Raw genomic sequence first — 22,039 nt, 5'->3', positions numbered from 1 at the left:
TCACGCTGTACTCACACACTTACCTATACATACATACACACACATAGTTGAGTATTTCTATATATTTGTACACACATGCCTATATAAATATTTATATAAATATACTTATTTACACCATACTATCTCTATATTAACTCCATCTGCTCTATATCTATATATATATCTACTTACACACCCATACATTCATACATACATATATATACATATATACACATGCATACATACACATATAATTATAATTAGCTGCCCATTTCTGTACATAAATATAAACAAATCTACCCATTCACCCAATAGTGTTATGTCAGGCCCCTAAAGGCCGCTAAACCCCTTCCTCTTTGTGTGAAAATCATGTTTTTATATTTGTTTTTAAACTGGTTAATGTTTGGACATTGTTTTATTTCTGAATCCAATCTGTTCCATAGTTTAACTCCACTGCCTGATATAGAAAATCTTTTCATTGTTGTTCATGTTCTACGAGTCCTTAGAGTACCCCTTAAATTATACTTGCATACCTTTTTTTTTTTTTTTTTTAAACTCGTCGGCACACATATTAATGGTAAATACCATGCTGGTAATTATACTTGTACATCTAAAGATGGACAAGAAAGATGTATCTTCACTGTATTTGGTACACATGCTTGTAATCCTCATTATCAAATTGAAATATCCCATAGTTGACAGATTAATTCCCAGGGCAGCTGAATGAACTCCTTGTTTCTGAACAGGTCACCGTGGCAACACCGGTCTCCCCGGGTTACCCGGCATGCCCGGCCGCAGCGTCAGCGTGGGCTACCTGCTGGTGAAACACAGCCAGTCGGACCAGACGCCCATGTGCCCCGTGGGGATGTCCAAGCTGTGGGACGGCTACAGCCTGCTGTACTTCGAAGGCCAGGAAAAGGCCCACAACCAGGACCTGGGTAGGTCTGCGTAGACCCCACACCCCATATAAACCAACTAAAACACATTTCATACCCCTTTTCCACCAAACCGGTTCTGGTTCTGGGCCAGTGCCGAGTTTGGAACCAAGCTTTCTGTTTCCACTGAAAAGAACTGGCTCCGGGCCAGAAGAACCGGTTCCAAGGCAGCACCAACTCTTTGCTGGTCTAGTTCAGGGGTCGGCAACCCAAAAATGTTTTAGAGCCATATTGGACCAAAAACACAAAAAACAAATATGTCTGGAGCCGCAAAAAATTAAAAGTCTTGTATAAGCCTTAGAATGAAGACAACACATGCTGCATGTTTCTATATTAGTTATAACTGGGGGAAGATTTTTTTTTTCATTATGCACTTCGAGAAAAAAGTCGAAATGTTGAGAAAAAGTCGAAATGTCGGGGAAATAGTAAAATTTCGTGAAAAAAGTCGAAATGTCGAGATTATTGTTGAAGTACAATCTCGAGAAAAAAGTCAAAATGTTGAGATTAAAAAGGAAAGGAAAAAGGAAAAAAGGAAAAAAAGGAGAAAAAAAGGGAAAAAAGAAAAGGGAAAATAAAGAAAGGGAAAAAAAGGTCAAACATTTTTGAAAAAGCTCCAGGAGCCACTAGGGCGGCGCTAAAGAGCCGCGGGTTGCCCACCCCTGGTTTAATGGATGCATAACGTAACTGTGAGGAACCAGAGCGGCTTCCCCACGTACAAAGGGACAAGGCAAAACTGGACCTGGGTGATGAGGTGTAAAAAAAACCTTGCAGAGCGTAGAATGCCAAAAAATAAGGCTTTTTATTTTATGTAAAAAAACCACAGACATACAGGCGGAGGGCAAAATCCCTATTCTAAAAAAAGGCACAATGGGGCATAGCCTCTCAACAAGCTTCCTCCATTCAGCAGACCCCTCTTCTGGTATACAGCTGCTGTTTATAAACCCAGGCAGGGTGGAGAGGTTGATTGGACACAGGTGTGCCACAATCAGCAGAACCAGGCACACCTGTGTGCTGCTCCCCCACAGACCACGCCCAATCCTCCACTCTGCCACACACATTAAAAAAAAGTCCGGTGATGGTGAGAAGGGGAGGGGTTGCTCACTTCCTCACAGTAACCCCAGCCTCTACTGTAGCGCCTTATAGTGCGGAAAATACGGTAATCTGGATGCAGCCAAGCAGCAGTGGTCTGAGGAGGAGACGACCTGTCTTTTAGAGATATGTCCACGGAGGAGCTACATGGACCGAGTCCTATTAGGGCAAATACCTTGCTGTTGCTTCAATTTACGCACCAACGCAGCAACATAACTGAGGTTTGCAGTGACGTAATGACATGGCTCCCCTTAGCACCCGAGCTGTGGAAAAGCAAACCGGTTCTCATCTGGTTCACACGTTGAACGAGTTGTGAACCAGCACCAGCACTGACCCAGAACCAGCTCTGGAACCGGTTCGGTGGAAAAGGGGTATCTGTGTATCCAAACATGAACCTCAGAAATGACATCACTGACATTATAATCATATAAATCAGAAGTTTTATGTCAGGTCTTGAGCACTAAAGTACAAAAAGGGGGAGGAGCAGAGAAGACGCTCCGTCACCAAAGGAAAAAACGGCTCCTTGATCTTGAAACTACTTTTTAGCGATCACTCGAGCAGATGTTGTCAGTCGTGTCCTCATTTATTAATTAATTAATTAATTGATTTCATCTCTGAGCGAATCAGCTCTTTGACAGAGGGAGACAAAATAACCTCCTTTGAAGGGTTTGTAAGTCGGAGAGTTTCTAAGAATCTCTGGATGCGAGCGATGCTTTCTTAGAAAGTGAGACAGACTGGAGGAGTTGGACTTTCCAACAGCCCTAAAGCAGAAAAATCTAACTGTATCTTACGTTATTACACGATGGAAACAGTTTTCAACGCCAACCTTTAACACGAGACTGTGGGAAAGATGAAGCAGTATTTACAATGTGATTATGAACTAATCCAATAACTGTTAGCTGTAGTTACTTTCTCTGTTTTCTTCCTAAAACCTTGTTTTGGTCCCATTTCATTCATTCGTGGTGTTTGTCCCCTGCAGGTTTGGCCGGCTCCTGCCTCCCGCGGTTCAACACCATGCCCTTCCTGTACTGCAACCCCGGAGACGTTTGCTACTACGCCAGCAGGAACGACAAGTCCTACTGGCTGTCTACCACCGCTCCCCTGCCCATGATGCCCGTGGAGGAAGGAGACATCAAGCCCTACATCAGCCGCTGCTCGGTGTGTGAAGCCCCATCGGTGGCCATCGCCGTGCACAGCCAGGACATCACCATCCCGCAGTGTCCCGCCGGCTGGCGCAGCCTCTGGATCGGATACTCTTTTATCATGGTGGGTGGTGCTTTCAGGTGCTTTCGGGTTCTTTTAGGTACCGTATTTTCGCGACCATTCGGCGCACCGTGTGGAAAGGCGCACCCTCATTTTTGTGTGTCATTTTTAGATTTAAAACATACATATGGCGCACCGACCCAAAAGGCGCAGTCTACAGAGCAGAGCTGCACACACGCGTGCCGCAAAACACGCCGGCCGGAAAACACACACACCCGCTGCAGAACGCACACACATGCAGAACGCACACACAAGCACACAAGCGCTTATTTAAAAAATAGAGCGGGAGCAAAACCTCTGTTTCTGCATTAAAGAGCTCCGCTAATTCAGCTGCGCCAGTCCGAATTTCCTCGGTGTCAGTCACTTTCTGCACAACAGTAAATAAACTTTTCATACCCCGTTGTGCGGATCCTCCACCGCGCAGAGCCCGTCTCTCCCCAGCGGGGTGGAGCAGCGCGCGTCACAGCGGCTTTAACCGGGAATGTGACCTGTTCGGACCGGCTGGGACCGAAGCCACCCACCTGTATGGGAGTAGGGGCTCCCGGGGAAAGACCAGCGGCATTTCGGCCGGATCTGCCCCGGGGATGGTGCGCCCTGGCCCGGCAAACCCGCGGCGGGAGCCTGGCGGCTCCTGAGCGCATCCTCTGCATCTTGGTTAGGCTACCAGAGATCAAACCGACAGATTTGCCTGAAAATCTCGCAGGGTGAAGTTGTTCCGACCTGGGACAGACCCCTGAATAAATAAAGGTAAGAAAATAAACGTTTCATACCCCGTTGTGCTGCGTTGTGCTGCGGATCCCGACCGCGGCGGTCCCGGGTCCCGCGTCCCGGGTCCCGCGTCCCGGGTCCCGGGTCCCGCGTCCCGGGTCCCGGGTCCCGGGTCCCGCGTCCCGCGTCGGTCCCGGGTCCGCTCCCCGTCTGCTCCCCCGCGCTGGACCCGCTCACACACGCGCTGTCGGGGAGCGGGGTTTGTATCCGACAGGATACAAACAGCTCCAGTCCGAATTTCCAGACCTGTCTCAGCCACCTGATCATCATCATCCCTTCATCCAGCCCCCCCCCTTTCCATTCGTCCTTATAATGACTCCGGCTGGAAACGTCTTATGCAAAGTTTTTCTTTTAAAAATCACCATAGGTTTCTGTCCATCAGCTGCGCCAGTCAAGCGCTACATAAATGAGAATCTATGTGTCGCGCCGCGAATACACACCCGCGCATGTCGGGGTCCGGTACCGGGTTTGTAACCGACAGATTTGGCTGCAAATTTCGGAGGGTGAAGCTGATCAGACCTGAGACAGACCCCAGAAATCTCTGCTCGCAAAGCGGCCGGGAACCAGGTCGATTGGACCGCTTGGGGAACCAGGAAGTCGGGTTGCAGCAGCGCCCATCACCGCGCTGCTCCAGCCGCTGCTTTAACCGGGGAAAGTCACCGGTTCCGACATGCAAAACACACGCGCGCTGCAGAACAAGTGTGCTTATTTAAATAGAGCGGGAGCAAAACTTAGTTTGATTGTATTTTATTTCACTTTACACATCAAGCAAATCCTTAAAAGTTTTCATCTTCTGTTTCGCATTAAACAGCTCAGTGGATGGTCTCATTCAGCTTCACCCGCCCCCTTCTCCCTTTACCGTTCTCATGGCCGGCCTTACATTACCGTAATTCAGGTAATAGACACGGCGCACCGTTTCTTAAGGCGCCCGGCACATTTAAAAAAAAAAAAAAAAAAAAAAAAAGTTGCGCCTTATGGTCGCGAAAATACGGTACTTTCAGGTGCTTTTAGGTGATTTCAGGTACTTTACTTTCAGGTTCTTACCCGAGTTATTATCGTTCATGAAAACTAACGAAATAACGAAAACTAAAATTGAAAAAACAATTTCGTTAACTGAACTAAATAAAAACGAAAATTAAAAGACAAAAACGATAACTAACTGAAACTATATTGCGTGTTTAGAAAACTAACTAAAACAAACTGAAATTATAGATATAATTTCCTCTATTTTCGTCCCTGTCAATAATCGCCTCTTGGTATGATCAATTTATTCCGCTCTGGCCGTTTATCTCCAACTGGCAGCTACGGCACCTTAACGCCTCACGGTCCGTGACGTCAAAACTAAAACTAATAAAAACTAAACTAAAACTAAGCATTTTTGAAAATATAAAAAATAATAAAAACTAGAAAACCCACACTAAAAACGAATTAAAACTAACTGAATTGAAGGAGAAAAAGTCAAAACGAAATAAAACTAAACTAAAATGAAAAATTCAAAACTATTATAACCCGGGTGATTTCGGGTACTCTCGGGTCGCTTACAGGTACTCTCGGGTCGCTTACAGGTACGTTTAGGTACTTTTAGGTGATTTAACTTCATGAATCCACTTTTAAATGTCAGGAGTGCAGAGGATGGAAACCCAAACCCCCCTGTTAGCTCACTCACCGCCAAAATCAACTCCCATACATCCAGGTCCCCCTCTTTCCCGTTGCAGGAGCTCTCCGCAGCAGAAGAATACGTGGAAATCCTGCTGCGGTCGACGTCTGAGTCCGATTACGCATCGGTGACTGTTTGGTACTCGCTGAAATATTTATGACGCTTTTTTGGGTTCAGATTTTTTCGTTTTTGGGGGGTTTTTGTTCATTGAGAACATTTCGAGAACATTTTCTTTTGGTTGCATCCTGGTTTTGATTCAATTCAATTACATTTTATTTATATAGCGTCTATTACAACAGAAATTGTCTACAGGTGCTTTCCAGAGACCCAGAACATGACCTCCAAACACACATTTGATGCGTATTAAATAGTCGTCATGACAAAAATAAGATCAAACAGCAGGTCAAACACAAATTCACTGAAACTGTTGAGAAGATTTAATTCAGCGACAAGTCTGATCTGCATCCAGGCCGCTTTAACACCAGGGCTGTTGCCATGGAGACGTACTCTCTAACATGCTGCTCTACACCTGTATATATTGTTATTGTTGCCTTCACAGTAGGGCTGGGCGATATGGACCAAAAGTCATATCTCAATATTTTCTAGCTAAATGGCGATACTCGATATATATCGATATTTTTTCTGTGCCATAATTGGGGTTTCCCCCAAAGCATTATAGCATAGCATCTCTAGCATAGCATCTTCATTTTTTTCTGAGGCAAACCCTTAAAAAAACAGTCAGTTTTAATACAAGGCCTTGTACCAAATGTCACACAGGTTCCTTTATTAACAGAGGTCTGCACAATATCAAAATGTATAAAACAAATGAAATAAAAATAAACTGCCTGCAAATATAGAATAAAAATGCTTCTTGAATAAAATAAAACAAATATTCCTTTCCTGCATAACAATTAAATTAAAATACACTGTGCAATTAATACAATGTAGACAGTAACAGGCAGACTTTTCCACTGAGGTTGATAGTTGTGCAAATAACAAAACATTTGTGCAAATCTCAAATAAAACATTCAAGTCAATTTGTCACAAAATAATCTATATCAAAATCATAAAAAAAAAAAAAATTAAAATCGATATAAACGATATTGTCTCGTACCATATCGCGTTTGAAAATATATCGATATATATTAAAATCTCGATATATCGCCCAGCCCTACTTCACAGGTGGAGATTGGTTAATGATTACAGATGAAATGCGTTGCCGACCCTCCTCTCACCTTTGTCCCCGCAGCACACGGCGGCCGGGAACGAGGGCGGAGGTCAGTCGCTGTCCTCGCCCGGCTCCTGCCTGGAGGACTTCCGCACCACGCCCTTCATCGAGTGCAACGGGGCCAAGGGCACGTGCCACTACTTCGCCAACAAGCACAGCTTCTGGCTGACGTCCGTGGACCAGGCGTTCCACACCAGCCCCGAGGCAGAGACGCTCAAAGCCGGCCAGCTGCTGTCGCGCATCAGCCGCTGCCAGGTCTGCATGAAGAACTTGTGAGAGACGGAAAAACAAAAACACGGAGCCGTTTCCATCCCGGATGCTCGAACGCGCCGCAGCCGGCGGGAAACGAGTCTCCGGGAGCCGCAGAGCTCAGACATGCAGTGACTGTGTGACGCGTTCGAGCTGCGCTGCAGATAAAGCAGAAGAAGCCCTGTAATGAGAACAGCTGCATTATGGGAAAAAAAATCAATGTTTCTTTGTGTTAAATGTTTTTTGGTGCTTCCTTTTTTTTTTTTTTAACTTATTACCTCAACTATTACGACACATTTGGTAATCATCCGAGACCGTAACTTACAGCTGAACCAAAGATGCACATTTATATATTTACATGCACGGCTTCAGTTTAGCCACAGTTTAGCTTTTGTTCTTCCATAAACCACTAACACCGCCTTCCTCCCAGCTCAAAGTGTCATTAGAGGCCTCTTATTATCCATTATTGTGTTTTTGTTGCTCTTTCAAAGCCTATTTTTTATAAAATTACAGCAAACTGTCACCTTTTTTATTGCATTTATCAACTACTGCTCTGATGTCTTTTGTAATTCGTTCACACGATGCACTGATTCTGTTTTTACCATTTTAATTAGCTCCTTCTTAAAAGTTTGAAGTGTATATCTTATCATTTGTTATCCATATCTCACTCATTTCCATCTACTAATTTAATTATTCATCCGCCAGCAGGACAGGATGTAAACAGGATCGGAGTTCTCTGCTCTGAGACCAAACGATTTCACACGCCTTAACCAAGTCGGCTGATACTCTGTTGTACCCTGTACACCCGTCTGGAAATAAACTGATCGATTAGACCAGAAAACTACTTTCCATATCTGCTTTTATCACCATACGGTTGCAGTAACTTGATTCAACTTTTTTTTTTTCTGTTGTACCTTTGTCCAGGGCCAGATTAACACTTCGCTGTACCCTGGGCAACAATATTCAAGGGCCCCATCATTATCAGCACAGAATCACCATAATCTGGCAAAATACTGAATAAATTACCGTAATATACAGTAAATATACTCAATACTTAAAATTCTAAGCATCAGGTGTAGGCCTGTGTTGAAAAGATCGATTTCCTGATTCTAAATCGATTCATATGTCTAAAGATCGATTTTTTTTTTTTCATTTATGCCCCAAAAAGGAATGTTTTGTTGGACACAAGAATAACTGGTGCCATAATTGCATAAATTAAAACCAAATTCTCAAAAATTTAAAACCAAATCAGACTGAAAATGGAAAAACTTAAAACGTAATGTGGGAAAAAATAAAACCGATTTCATCCGTCTCTGTTTCCTCCCTGGATCTGTTTGATAATTCTGCCCCCCGATGTTGTTCCTGAAAGCAGTTCTATCAGCATTCTGGGAGCTGATTGGTCCTTACAGCATCATTATCTGCCAATACTTGCTGTTGAATCTCAATATAATACTAGTAGTAATATGTTGCATAACTACAGTCATATAATTCATGCAACAGCTCAAAAAACTGTTTTAATAACACTAACTAACAATATTGGAATCGAATCTTGATAATCGATTCTGAATCTTAAGAATCGGAATCGAATCGATTGACATTTGAATCGATCCCCAGCCCTACTCAGGTGTATTTTACAAATATCCAAATTCCTTAAAGAACTTTAATGCATTACTTTGTCCTCTTGTTAAGGACAATCACTCATATGATGCAATGAAAACAAAATGCACCAGAACCAGTATAATCTGGCAATTAGCTCCTACAGTGTGTATCTTATCTTTTGTTATCCACATCTCGCTCATTTCCATCTACTGAATTTAATTATTGATCTGCCAGCAGAACAGGATGTAAACAACGATTTCACGTGCCTTAAAGTCGACTGATGCTCTGTTTTACCCTGAAAAACCCGTCTGTAAATAAACTGATGGATTAGACCAGAAAACTACTGTCCATATCTGCTTTAATCACAATACGGTTGCAGTAACTTCATTCAGTTGGATTAAAAAGGTTGTTTTTTGTTGTACCTTTGTGTCTTTTACAAATATGACAGAGGAGTCAAACTGCAAAATAAAAATCTTTATTACAACAACATGCTTAAAAGTTTATCAGGGATATTTAGCAGTCATGGAAAAGTTCAAAAAGTGTCAATAAAATATATATAGGAGATCAATTTCAGCGGCGGCGGCCGAACGTTAAAGTGAAACGTGATTCGGGTTCATCAACAAAGATCGCGACGTGTCAACCAGTCAACTCTGTGCAGCTAAACGAGTGAAATCACAGAAGCAAAACATTTACAAATGGCAGTGATTTAGTTGTTTTTGGCGTTATTTGCCCTCAGACACATCTTTGGAACACGTAAGTGCAGTTTAAGTCATTAAAGGACATAAAGTGATATTCCCCTACTTTACAAATACAAAAACTATGAAATCACTGCTTTTTCGGACCCTTTTCACAGCATTGACCACGTGTGTGTGTGTGTGTGTGTATATTTGCTTTCGGGTCCGGTGAAGACGAGAGAGAACAGTGGTACCGTCACAGTGAGCTCGGCGTCCAGCCCGACCTGCTGACTGATAAAAACGAAGCTCGTCGCCTCGGCTGGGGTCCCTAGCAGCAGGAAGATCTGGGCCGCTTGCCGCCGGCTCCCCTGAAGTCCTCCAGGTCCACGGTGGGCGACTCCTGGTCCTCGTGCCTCTTCCTCAGGATGGAGGGCAGCACCAGGTCGAACAGCCTCTCGAACAGGGCGTCCACGTTGTAGCCGGTCTTGGCGCTGGTCTCGAAGCACATCTTCTCCGCGGGGAGGCAGCTCTTCTCGTCCTGGCCCTTGTACCGCAGTATCCTCCCGTACAGGGCCACCGCGTCGTCGCGCGACACCTGCTTGCGGAGCACCAGGCCGGACAGGGACGCGGGCGAGGCCGGGGGCGAGGTCGGGGGCGTAGGGCAGGCGGACGGCACCTGTGGTTCCGTCCGCTTCTCCTCGCTCTCGGGCTGCTCCTCGCCGAGGCCGTCGGCGCCCTGGAACAGCTGCGCCGTGGCGTCGGTCAGGTCCGCCTTGTTGCCCACCAGGGCGTAGATGCAGTCGTGGTTGGCCGTGTCCGTCAGGGACAGGAAGCGCTCCTCCAGCTCCGACAGGCTCTGCCAGTTGGTGACGTCGTAGGTGAGGATGACGGCGGCGGCGCCTCGGCAGTACATGGAGCCCAAACCGTGGAACTGCTCCCGACCTGAGGAGACAGAGAGACATCAACTGCATCTCCGGTTCAACTCCACTTGAAACCCAAACACAAGCCCAGATCAAAGATTCATCTCTCCCTCGTAAAACTGCAGTATTAATTTGTTCTTCAGAGGTTGGTCCTGCCAGGATTACGGTAACGGTTGCATAATTCCTGCCAAGTGCTGGGAATAAACGGCTGTCTCATGCTGCGCCATTTCCAGCAATCGGAGCAGACTCGGCCTCCTGGGAGGACGGTCGTTATATAGAGACGCCAAAACAACGTTTCCCAACAGACGTGGGAGACAGACGCTTCCATGCTGCTGCGGTTTCCTTTAGAAGGTGAAACTTTTATTACAGCTGCAAACGAAACCAGTTTCCACAGTAAAGCGCATACTAAATGCAATTTTGAGACTGCAGTGGTCATTAAAAGTGCTATTTTGTCTTGAATTCAGAGAAAACACTTGTAATATTAGTTGTGTTTAGCTATTTAATTTGTTCTCATTTGATTTGTTTATTAAAAAAACAGCTTCAAGTTTGTACAATTTGCCAATAAACTTAATTTGCAGTGGGGGTTTAATAATTTAAGTCAACTGTATAAACCAAGATTTTAACGTGTGTTCTAGGACTGACAGGAAGTCAGTGTAGAGATTTAAGACAAAATTATCAAAAGATTAATACAAAAAATAAATACAAATAATCTTCAACTTCAGAACAAAAAAAAAAAAAAAAACTAAAAATTCAGAGCAAATGACAACAAGGAGAAAAAATTGCTCCTGCTGACTTTGACCTCCAGCAACACTGAAACTTCCCACATCAGCAGAAGTGATTAAAGCCACGATGAGACCAACTTACAGTAAAGTTTGTGTGGAAATGGACTTCACTCGTGTTTACGCCTAAAAAGTGATGACGCAATATGCATTGTGTTTTACTTCATATCTGAAACCATTTCAAACATTTTCTTAGACCCCCGAAATGTTTTCACTACCAAGCATCACATTATGAACTCTTTAAAACAACTGTTCCAACAAGGCAGCGGAGCGGAGACGGTCAGCAGGCTGGAAACAGACAAGCTTTGTTGTGGAAATATGCAGCATCCATGAAAGAGCGCTTTGTGAGGAGAAGGCGTTTCCTGGGGATGCGCTCGCTCCTCCATTAATTCTGGGGCTTTTTGTTTTCCCCGTTTCAGTCCAGCTCGGTCTGAGAAACAGACGGTTCATTTCAGTCCCAGCGAGTGGAAACAGCATTAGATTGATGACAAATGTGGGAAGATACTGAGGATCGCAGCATCTCCACGTCATCAAGATGTATGGAGGATGCTGAAGAAACGCTACACTTGTTCCTCTGCCTGCGTTTCCCACAGCGGGGAGACGAACTTATGTCTCAGGAACTGATATCAGCAGCAAAGGAAGGGCAAAAGAAACATGGAAGCTCCCACTCCAGATCACAGCTGAAACAAGTCTTAAAATGCAGACACATATCCTGCAACACTTCTACATCTAGTTTAGCAGTTTTGGAGCCTCAACTGAGGAAGTGTCAAAACATAATCATAACTAAATATAAAAATATTCATTAGCATCGGTCATGTGCTGTTACCTGCTATCCCGGCCAGCTGTTTTAACTACTGTCCTCTACGACAGTGGTCCTCAACCTTTTCTGCACCGCGGACCGGTTTTATGTCTGACAATATTTTCACGGCCCAATCTAAAGGTGTAGCTGATGAAAACTAAATAGAATGACAAGATTGGCACTAAAAACTGTGGTATTTTCGCTATAGTAATAATAATAATAAAAATGAATAATAATAAATAATAAAACGTCATTTTCGAAAAAAATTAAAATAATGGAAATTGGTAATTGTAAATTACCTTTAATATGAGTATTTCTATAAATGTGTTTTTATGTTTGTTTTCTCATTAACGTAATTTAAAGCGAGGCTTTTATTTTATTTGTTATATATTAAGGAGACCGATATTTAGTGCTTTTATTTTGAAGGCATCTTGCCTAGACATTGTGAACATCTGGCGCCTCGGACTTTAACGGTAAAAGTTTAACAGCAGTAGAAAGTGTGTCTGAAAGACTAAACTAGTGTCGGGAATGCTAAAGTGGAGCCTAACTGACACAAAAGGCACCTGCTGATGAGGATTTGTGCAAATTTTATGCCGTATTTATGTCCAGCTTGAATTTGGTCGCTTATGTATTATGTCAACGGTAGCTTTATTGCCGACCGAGCGAACAGTCGTGTCGGTCTGTATAAATGAAACTTATATGAATGTAGAAAGACTAACTCTATTTTATTTTTTTACTTTATAGCTCTTACGGTGTGTTTGCAGTGTATTTACATCCCAGGAATAAAAACATTGTGAACCATCAGTTTGAGAGTCATCCATCATCAGTCGGGGCTACAGAAATTATTTTTTCTTCTGTGCGGCCCGGCACCAAATGACCCACGGCCCGGCACCGGGCCGCGGCCTGGGGGTTGGGGACCACTGCTCTACGATACTAATAATTGTTCTCATTCCTCTGACTCTGATTCCCAAAGGAAGGAAGGAAGTTAAGCAGGTAGAGGCAGCCACCGCAGTCGTTTTGCCCCTTAAACGCACAAATAAATTTGCCCCTGCCCTGCTGTGATTGGTTTGGTACATTCTCTACCGATAGACACGGCTGTGAATGGGACGATACCAGACCCATTTCAGTGATGGGCCACGTTAACGACCTGCAATACAGAACAAAAAATAAATAAAAACATTATTTCTATGTAATGGAAGAATATTCTAAAATAACCTGAGGAGTCTTGTGGGTTTGCCAACTGAACATTTCCACGTTTAAACTTTTCACACGTTGAAAGTCCAGAAATATGAGCTAAAATCTAAGGTTTGGTCGGTTATTGGTTGTGTTTGTAGTCTGTTGTTGATCCGTTTATTTTCCACAGAAAAGACATAAGTCATGGTGGGAAAAAAAAGTAAATACAAACCGTCGAGTACAGACAAAGTTTTCTTTGTTCTTAATTAGGGGTGCATCGATTGGTCGACCTTGTCAACAAAAATCAATGATAAAAAATAGTCGCCGACGAATTCAATTGTCGGCAACAAAAAAATTAACAGAGTAAGGCATCGACTTCGTTCTAAGGCCCTGTCCCAATACTCCCACTACCCCTAGTTTTCATCTCTTCCCCTAAATTTTGCGCGTTCCCGTGAGGGTAGTGGTGTCTCAATTCCTCTTTTCACCTACGGGTAGTGAAGAAAAGTAGTGTAGTGGCTATGAATCTGTCCCTACGGATCGAGTGTTTTCGGATGCTCACTAGTCTGATCTAGGGACAGAAAAAATTCCCAGAATGCTTTTCGTCGTCATTTGCAGACTGAATCAAAAAATAAAAATGCGTTTTGATTACATTTCTAGCGAGAAATATATATTTTACTTTCATAATATTCACTCAGTGAATGTACATAATCACTCGTTTGCCCGTTGTTGCGAAGTCTTTTTCAAACCTCGCCAGAATAAAGGCTGATTTATGGTTCCGCGTTACACCAACGCAGAGCCTACGGCGTAGGTTACGTATCATAGGCTACGCCGTAGGCTCTGCGTCGATTTAACGCGGCCCCATAAATCAGCTCCGGAGCCGGTAGGCAGAAATCTCGAAATTTTTTTAGGCGTAGCTACAAATATTAAACCAACATTTATCTTCCTAAATGATTTATTTCAGCCAGCGGTAATTCTCAACAGAGCTGCAGGTTTCTCTCCCGGGATGACGGCGCAGGTTGACCCGGCGATCACGTCTGTACTCCGGCTGCTGCTGCTCCGAGCCGGCGGCTCTTCTCATCTCCGAAAACATCAGATCAAATTTCTTAACAGGCGTTATTTGGATAAACTGAGCCCAGGTTGGGGATCTTAACGGTAACTTTTACGCATGAAAAAATATTAAAACTTAATAAAATGGCATATTAACAGCACTACAGCTGAAATTAAAACAGTTTTTGGCTCTCAGCTTCCTGATTAGGGGTAGGGATGAAAACGAGGGGAAGTGGGAGTATTGGGACAGGGCCCTGGGAAGATTTCAAGTGCCCTAAAATCTGTCCCTTCTTTTTTAGGGGTAGTGAAGAAAAGTAGGGGGAGTATTGGGATTGGGCCTAAATCTCGTTCAGCCGCTATTGTCACTACGCAGGTTTTTCAACCGAGTGAGGCATCACCTCTCATTTCCATCTCTGCTGAGAGCTGCACATGCGCAATAGAGTAAAGCGCCAGGTAAACAATATGGCGGTGACCGATGCACTGCCACGGACACCGGCAGAAAAGTTCATTAAAAGATGTACCGGTATTTTTGAAGTGTCCATCTTTAATGTACTTAATTTATAATTAGCGCATCATTTAAACAATTTCATGTAAAATCGGAAAGCTAAATAAGAGCCATTTAATAATTTTGAGTCATAATTTGATTAGTCGACTCATCGTTTCAGTGGTCGATAACTAATAGACTATCGGAATAGTCGTTAGTTGCAGACCTAAGTCTTAATCGTATTTCGGCACTTTGGCCTCTGATGAAGTTCGTTACGTCTACCACCTCCTGGGAACCTCTGACATTATTTAAATACCCACAATCCTTCACTCTGCCTGACAACAGTCCAGCAATAAATCCCAGATTTACAAAGGATGATAAACACCGAAGTAGTTGAATAAATGGCTTTCTAACGTCAAACATTACCTAAAATATTATGGCCATTCTGAAGAGATTTATTGTAGTAGACTTCCCAAGCACCAAGCAACCAAGGAGAGTCATTTATTACTTTTACGTTCTCATCTTAAAATATCTCTTTGAATTTAAATCAAAGGATTACTTTTAGAAAGCGTTGCCATGCTCTCGTGGCCCCAGTAAACCCCACCTAAAGTAACCCTAGTTCCCGTCCAGGTCGTCACATCTGTAATAACGAAACTACCTCACAGACGATGGACATCACACCAGACACCACAAGAAGGAAGGAGAGAAAAGGAGCGAAAAAGGAGGGAAAACAAGAGAAACGGAGCAAAGAAAAAACAAAAATATAACTCAGACTGTGTTGTAAAAGCTAAATTAACTTCCATGTCTGTAAGGAAACCAGAGTCAAAACGAGTAAACGTTTTAGTGCTCCTTTAATTTACCATAAGTCCCAAACCAAATAAGATCTGAGGTCAATTCCACAAATGAAGAAGAAAAACGGTAAATAACCACTTTCCAGCTACCTAATAATGAGATTTTGCTTTGAATACAACAATCATGAAGTAGTTAAATATTACAAGTTGTATTTTGTTTTATAGTTGAATAGCACACTTAAACATAACAACTTTTAACCTCCTCTGGCCTCTTAAAGTACTTAACGAAGCATTTCTTTCTTTCCCCATTCAGCCACGGTCACACACTCACGCAGAGCTTCCGTTTTATCCACAGTTTCACTCCATAAACACTTTTTGAACACTTTTGCAGTCCCTAACATTCATGTTTTGAGGGCTTCAGTTCACTTCAGCACAAAGGAGCTGAGGCCCAAACTATAGACGCTGGTGAACCGAAGTTGAACCTATTTTTTATGATCACGTGACTAATTATATATTTTTTTAGAAAGTAAGACTGGAAGTTTTTTTTCCTGTTTTGACCTTTATTTCTCTGTGTGTTGAAAGTAGATAAGCGTGACACAGAAATGAACCCCTATGAAAATCCTCCTCCTGCTTCTGGAAACTACAGATCCACTGTTTCCAAATTTGGGGAGAAGAAAAAAAAAAAAAAGAAGAAAAATCTAGTTAAGAGTCATCTCTTCTCGTCACGACCTCATCATGTGACTACTATGAGGAACAGAGTATCGCTGCTTGAAGAGAAAAGTAATGCAAATATTCATCCACCCTAAAAACTTCATGGTAGGAGCTGATGAGAGCCACAGCAGCTTTAAAAAAAAAAGTGACTCAGCGTCCGTAATCTGACACAATGATGGAGCCAACGCCACAGGAAACGGTTGGTGGGCGATGACGAACGGACGCGACTCATCTGTGACCCCGGCCAAACAAAAGTTGGCTCAAGATGTGATTAACAGTTACACAATACTGGGATGCCGAGCGGTTTTCACGTCATTCTGAAAGAGCTGATTCCGGGGTTACAACATCCCGCTGTGTATCGCTGCACGATAAGGAGTGGAAACCTTTATCGACGTTTTGACGTCTTTTCAGAAGCTTAAAATAGCAGCTTGTTTGCTCCAAATACTAACATTAATCGTTCTTCAGCTAAAAACTTATATTCTCTCCCAACGTAACAACAAACTGCTTAAATTCACCTTATTTTAGTCCCTCAAGAGAGATTATACTCAAGTCTAATAACAGGCCTGGAGGATGGGATACTCTTTGAAACGGCAATTAGATTAACCATTTCCATTATGTCTCAAAAAATCCAAATAAATTCATAAACAAACAAAAAAAAAACATCGCACACACACTTTTAAATCATCAAGAGTAGGAATGGGCGAAACTTTACCGTTCACGATATACCGTCGTATATAGAAACACCGAAGAAAGAAAGAAAGAAAGAAAGAAAGAAAGAAAGAAAGAAAGAAAGAAAGAAAGAAGTTGAATTGGTATTTTTTTTGTCGTCATTTTTATTGTTATCGGGATAAATGCACGAAATTATCGTGATACATTTTTTAGTCCATACCGCCCATCTCTAATCAGGAGCTATATTTTCACTATAAAAGTACCAGACAGATTGTTCTGAATGTAAAACATCACTGACAGGTTCTCCCTGATTTATTACAGGGATTAAAAGCTGACATTTGACTCTTTACGACGCGCAATATCTACAATTATCATGGCCCGCATGTAAAACAATGAAAATGTCAGGTTCTGAAATACAACAGAGGAACTTCTTGGTGGTCGGGGTTTAGTTATTTCAGTGGTTGTCAATCATCTGCATGTCCAGACAGTTCCTGCTGAACAACAGGGTTATTCAGAGTAAACAACACCAAATTTTAGGGTCCTAAATTAAAAATGCATATAAATATAGTATGCTGGAGTTATCCTGATAAAGGGACAGAGATTGATTTGTTCATCACAAATTTGCTGTAAAATCACTGTGAAGGTCCTCTAATCTAATGTCACGGCTGATCAGATGAGATACTCTGCTATTTGTGCTGCTGACCGCCTCGAAACCGTCCGTCATCGTGGTCCGCTGATGCCGTTTCTGGGCTCTAATTGCAAGTACCCTCCACTTTTATGATGACCCAACTGAAATACCAGACCTCCACAAGAAATTATTGTGAATAAAATACCCAAGAGGCTTTTTTGGATCCATCTCAGGCATCTATAAACAAAAACTAATAAAGGAAAGTGATCAAATCAGTGCACAGCTTCGATTGAGTCACTTTAGTCCAACGTTGAGCAACAGACCACATGACGAGACGCTGATTTCATGACACAAGCTCTGCAGCAGCAACACTTTAGTGCAGCATAATATATAATATGCTTCAGGGCTTTGTGGTGTGTTTAGTGTGTTTTTCTGTCAACACAAGAGACTCACAGACTATCCGTTAATATGTAAAGCATTTGCATATACATAGAATATGTATGATAGTAGTAATAATAAATATAAATATATATATATATATATATATATATATATATATATGATATATAGACTAACTAGTTTCTATGAGTTTTTCTTTATTTACTGATACAGTTACTCTATGTTTGAATCTGTTGTTTGTAATTCTGTGTTTTGGATTATCAGATTTCTTTACTTCCTATTTGACCTAAAAAGATTGTGAAACGTTTCACATTAAGTTAAATGACAGTAAGGTACAAACATGTTTTAGTTTTTGGCTCCAGCACATTTCATTATGGTTAAAACTGTCTTTTTGGAGTGACAGCTTGTTCTGAAGGAATTTATTATCTGTGTTTAAGAGCGAACTGTACGTTTTTGAACATAAGTGCTGTGAAAAGTTTAAAGTTGTAAGCCTCCAGCTCGTGTATTTTGTCAAATTGACATTGTCACTAGTAGTAATAGATTAGTTTATTTTTCTTTGGCATTATGATTGAGATTTAAAATAAGGGAATCTGAGCACCTAGAAATGCTACATTTAAGTTTAAATGTCTGTGGTAGTTGTGAACCAGATTTAAAGGTTAGCTAAGTTATTTGACTGAATGAGGATTTATTAAGCAAGTGTACATTAAAACACATTATTGGTTTACAAAGCCATTCCTAAAATGTTGGGACTCAACACTTCTTCACACATCTATCTATATAGACTGAACTGAAGTTTCTATGAGTTTTCTTTATTTACTGATACAGTTAATGTACTTCTATGTTTGGATCTGTTGCTTGTAACTCTGTTTTGGATTATCAGATTTCTTTCCTTCCTATTTGACCTAAAAAGATTGTGAAAGGTTTCACACTCAGTACTGAATGACAGTAAGGTACAAACATGTTTTAGTTTTGGCTCCAACACATTTCATTATGGTTCAGTGTATGTATATGTATACATACATACATATACATATATATATATATATATATATATATATATATATATATATATAGACTGAACTAGTTTCTATGAGTTTTCTTTATTTACTGATACAGTTAATCTATTTCTGTTTGAATATGTTGTTTGTGTTTTGGATTATCAGATTTCTTTCCTTCCTATTTGACCTAAAAAGATTGTGAAAGGTTTCACAAGAAATAAAACACCCCAAAAACCAACACCCATGAATAGAAAAGGAAAAAATATAATAAAAGTATATACCGTATGCATATACATTTCTTTCCTTCCTATTTGACCTAAAAAGATTTCACACTCAGTACTGAATGACAGTAAGGTACAAACATGTTTTAGTTTTGGCTCTAGCACATTTCATTATATATATATATATATATATATATATATAGATATAGATATAGATATAGATATATATATATATATATATATATAGATATATATATATATATATATATATAGACTGAACTAGTTTCTATGAGTTCTTTATCTTAATCTATTTCTATGTTTGTAACTCAGTTTTTTTGGATTATCAGATTTCTTTCCTTCCTATTTGACCTAAAAAGATTGTGAAAGGTTCCACATGCTGCTGTTTAACTGGCACAGGAAAGTTCCCAGCTCCCTGCGGTCACATGCTGCTGATTGCTCAGGTGGGGCCATCACATCACGCCTTATCAGGTAAAGGAAAAACAAGGAATCAGAGGAATAAACCCCTTAAGGGCTGATTTATGGTTCCGCGTTACACCAACGCAGAGCCTACGGCGTAGGTTGCGCGTCGCCGCGTAACCTACGCCGTCGATGTGTTGCAGAACCCTAATCCAGCGTTTCAGCAGGTCTTACCGGCCGTGTCCCAGATGGAGATGTTGTAGGGGCCCCACTGCTTGAGGAAGAAGGCCCCCCCCACGGTGCTGATGGTGTCCTTGAACCTCCTCTCCATGTACCGGTGCAGCAGCGAGGTCTTGCCCACGTTCATGTCTCCCAGCAGCACCACCTTCACGTCCGGCTTCTTCATCCTCGACATGTCCTCATGCGTGGCGGGGCGGCGCGGAGCGGCTCCCACGGACCATGTCACACAGGGGGAAAAAACAGCGGGTTAAGTTAATGTTTGACCGCGCGGACTGTCATCATGCTCGACCCCAGCCGTCCCGGTCTAAACTTCAGAAAGTAACTGAGGTTTCACCGGAAGTAAGTGAGGAACTAAAGCCGAGGAGTGAAGTTTCTCCCCGAGTTTTGTCTTCCAGGCGGAGACTGCGTAAGAAGAACTGGACAAGCCCTCCGTGACGTCACCTATAAGTTTTATTGGCCAAGTTTGAACATGCCAGACAGGGAATTTGTTTTCGTTTCTTTTCGCTCACTGAACCCAGATTTAAATAGTTACAAACAGTAATAGACAAATGCCTCTTATTAACATATACAGGACTATCTCAGAAAATTAGAATAGAATAGAAGAGAAGAGAAGAGAAGAGAAGAGAAGAGAAGAGAAGAGAAGAGAAGAGAAGAGAAGAGAAGAGAAGAGAAGAGAAGAGAAGACTTTATTTATCTCCCAGAGGAGAAATTCAGTCGTGCAGCAGCCAAACACACACACACTTTATACAAAAAATGAAAAATAGAAATAACCAATAAGTAGTTAAATAATAAAAAGAGCAATATAAAAAGTAGAAAAAGAGTATGTACAAGAGAGAAAAAAAATAGTAAACACCCAAAAAAAATGGATAATATTTACAAAAAATTTACAAATATTTTCAAAAATACTTGAGGTATTTGAGGTATTTACTGGTTATTGCACTTATAAAGAGACACTTTTATTGCACATGGGTGGCTACAGTTGGTTATTATAGAGTCTGATGGCTGTGGGGACGAATATTGTGATAAAGTTCTTTATTTTCTGTAATGCAATTAAAAAAACAAAAATTTCATACATTCTGGATTCATTACAAATCAACTGAAATATTGCAAGCCTTTTATTATTTTAATATTGCTGATTATGTCTTACAGTTTAAGATTAAGATTCACAGAATATTCAAATTTTTTGAGATAGGATATTTGAGTTTTCTTAAGCTGTAAGCCATGATCAGCAATATTAAAATAATAAAAGGCTTGCAATATTTCAGTTGATTTGTAATGAATCCAGAATGTATGACATTTTTGTTTTTGTAATTGCATTACAGAAAATCACAATATTCTAATTTTCTGAGACAGTCCTGTATACAATTTAAAAGTGAAGGTGCAGCAGTATGAGGTAGTCATGGTTATTGAAATGTGCATTGTTACAGCATATGATTGTGGTTATTATTATTATTATTATTATTATTATTATTATTACTATTATTACTATTATTACTATTATTATTATTGAGTGATGAGAGTTCGTTTCACTTTTTTTAAATTGTATATATGTTAATAAGAGCCATTTGTTTATTTACTGTACAGTGAGCAAAATAACCAGAGTCAAATTCCCTGTCTGGCATGTTGAAGCTTGGCCAATAAACCTGATTCTGATTCTGAGGATGAACAAAGAGGAAGAACAGACTGTACAAAATGTACAAAATAAAATATCAAGATATAATAAAAGTAGCAAGCGGTAATAACAAAGTGTTGTACTAAGAGTAATTATAGTAATTGTACTAATTATAGCTTGGCATAAGCTATAATTAGTATCATAGCTTGGCATAAGCTAAGCCACGCTATGATACTAGTTAATAGTGTTTTATATTCATACAAATAAAATGGCGGGGGGGGCATTAGCAAAATAATGCACAATGAATTGGGGTAAATAGAAATGCAACTGCACTTCTTAATGTGCAGCCTATTATATATATGATATGTAGCTTATTTTATGTTTCAGACTAGATATATTTTCAACAGTTTCCAGTAGCAGTCATACCCATGATGCATGTGTCCATATCATGATACTGTCTCCACCATGTTTGACACATGATGCTGTATGTTGTGGTTCATGACTATATCTCCAAACCTCTCTTTAGCCTTCCAGGCTTTTTCCAGGCAAGCTAGATACTTTTTTCTCCAAGAATGAACTAAACTATTGATTGATGACACCTAAGGTTTATAGATTTACGATATGTTTCAGTTATAAAGATGTCATTGTTTATTTGCACTCCATTAACTTCATATCGGTAGTCAAACAGCTGCCAAATGTCAAATCAATAT

The 22,039-nt window shown here is 41.2% G+C and overlaps 2 protein-coding genes across 3 annotated transcripts in view; one reads left to right on the top strand and one right to left on the bottom strand.

The window, feature by feature from the left end:
* col4a2 (collagen, type IV, alpha 2) overlaps positions 1 to 8,500 on the top strand; it is a 94,735-nt gene extending 86,235 nt beyond the window's left edge. Inside the window, exons 45-47 of one of the 2 annotated variants that reach the window (XM_061723351.1) lie at positions 726 to 917; positions 2,983 to 3,269; positions 6,941 to 8,500. In XM_061723351.1, coding sequence (XP_061579335.1) covers positions 726 to 917; positions 2,983 to 3,269; positions 6,941 to 7,195 — 734 coding nt within the window. In that variant the 3' untranslated portion in view covers positions 7,196 to 8,500. The remainder of the gene's footprint in view (positions 1 to 725; positions 918 to 2,982; positions 3,270 to 6,940) is intronic. The other variant, XM_061723350.1, reaches the window with a different exon arrangement.
* Positions 8,501 to 9,226: 726 nt separating this feature from the next.
* rab20 (RAB20, member RAS oncogene family) lies at positions 9,227 to 20,044 on the bottom strand. The gene is made up of 2 exons (XM_061723353.1): positions 19,712 to 20,044; positions 9,227 to 10,383 (listed from the first exon to the last, which is right to left on the bottom strand). Exons 1-2 carry the CDS (start codon positions 19,890 to 19,892, stop codon positions 9,770 to 9,772), a joined length of 795 nt encoding a protein of 264 aa, XP_061579337.1. The 5' UTR covers positions 19,893 to 20,044; the 3' UTR covers positions 9,227 to 9,769.
* Between the last annotated feature and the right edge of the window lie 1,995 nt (positions 20,045 to 22,039).

Source organism: Cololabis saira, chromosome 6 (assembly GCF_033807715.1).
Source record: "Cololabis saira isolate AMF1-May2022 chromosome 6, fColSai1.1, whole genome shotgun sequence".
Taxonomy (NCBI): Eukaryota; Metazoa; Chordata; class Actinopteri; order Beloniformes; family Belonidae; genus Cololabis; species Cololabis saira.
Note: the sequence above shows the minus strand (reverse complement) of the source record. Positions and strands in the feature narration are given on the sequence as shown.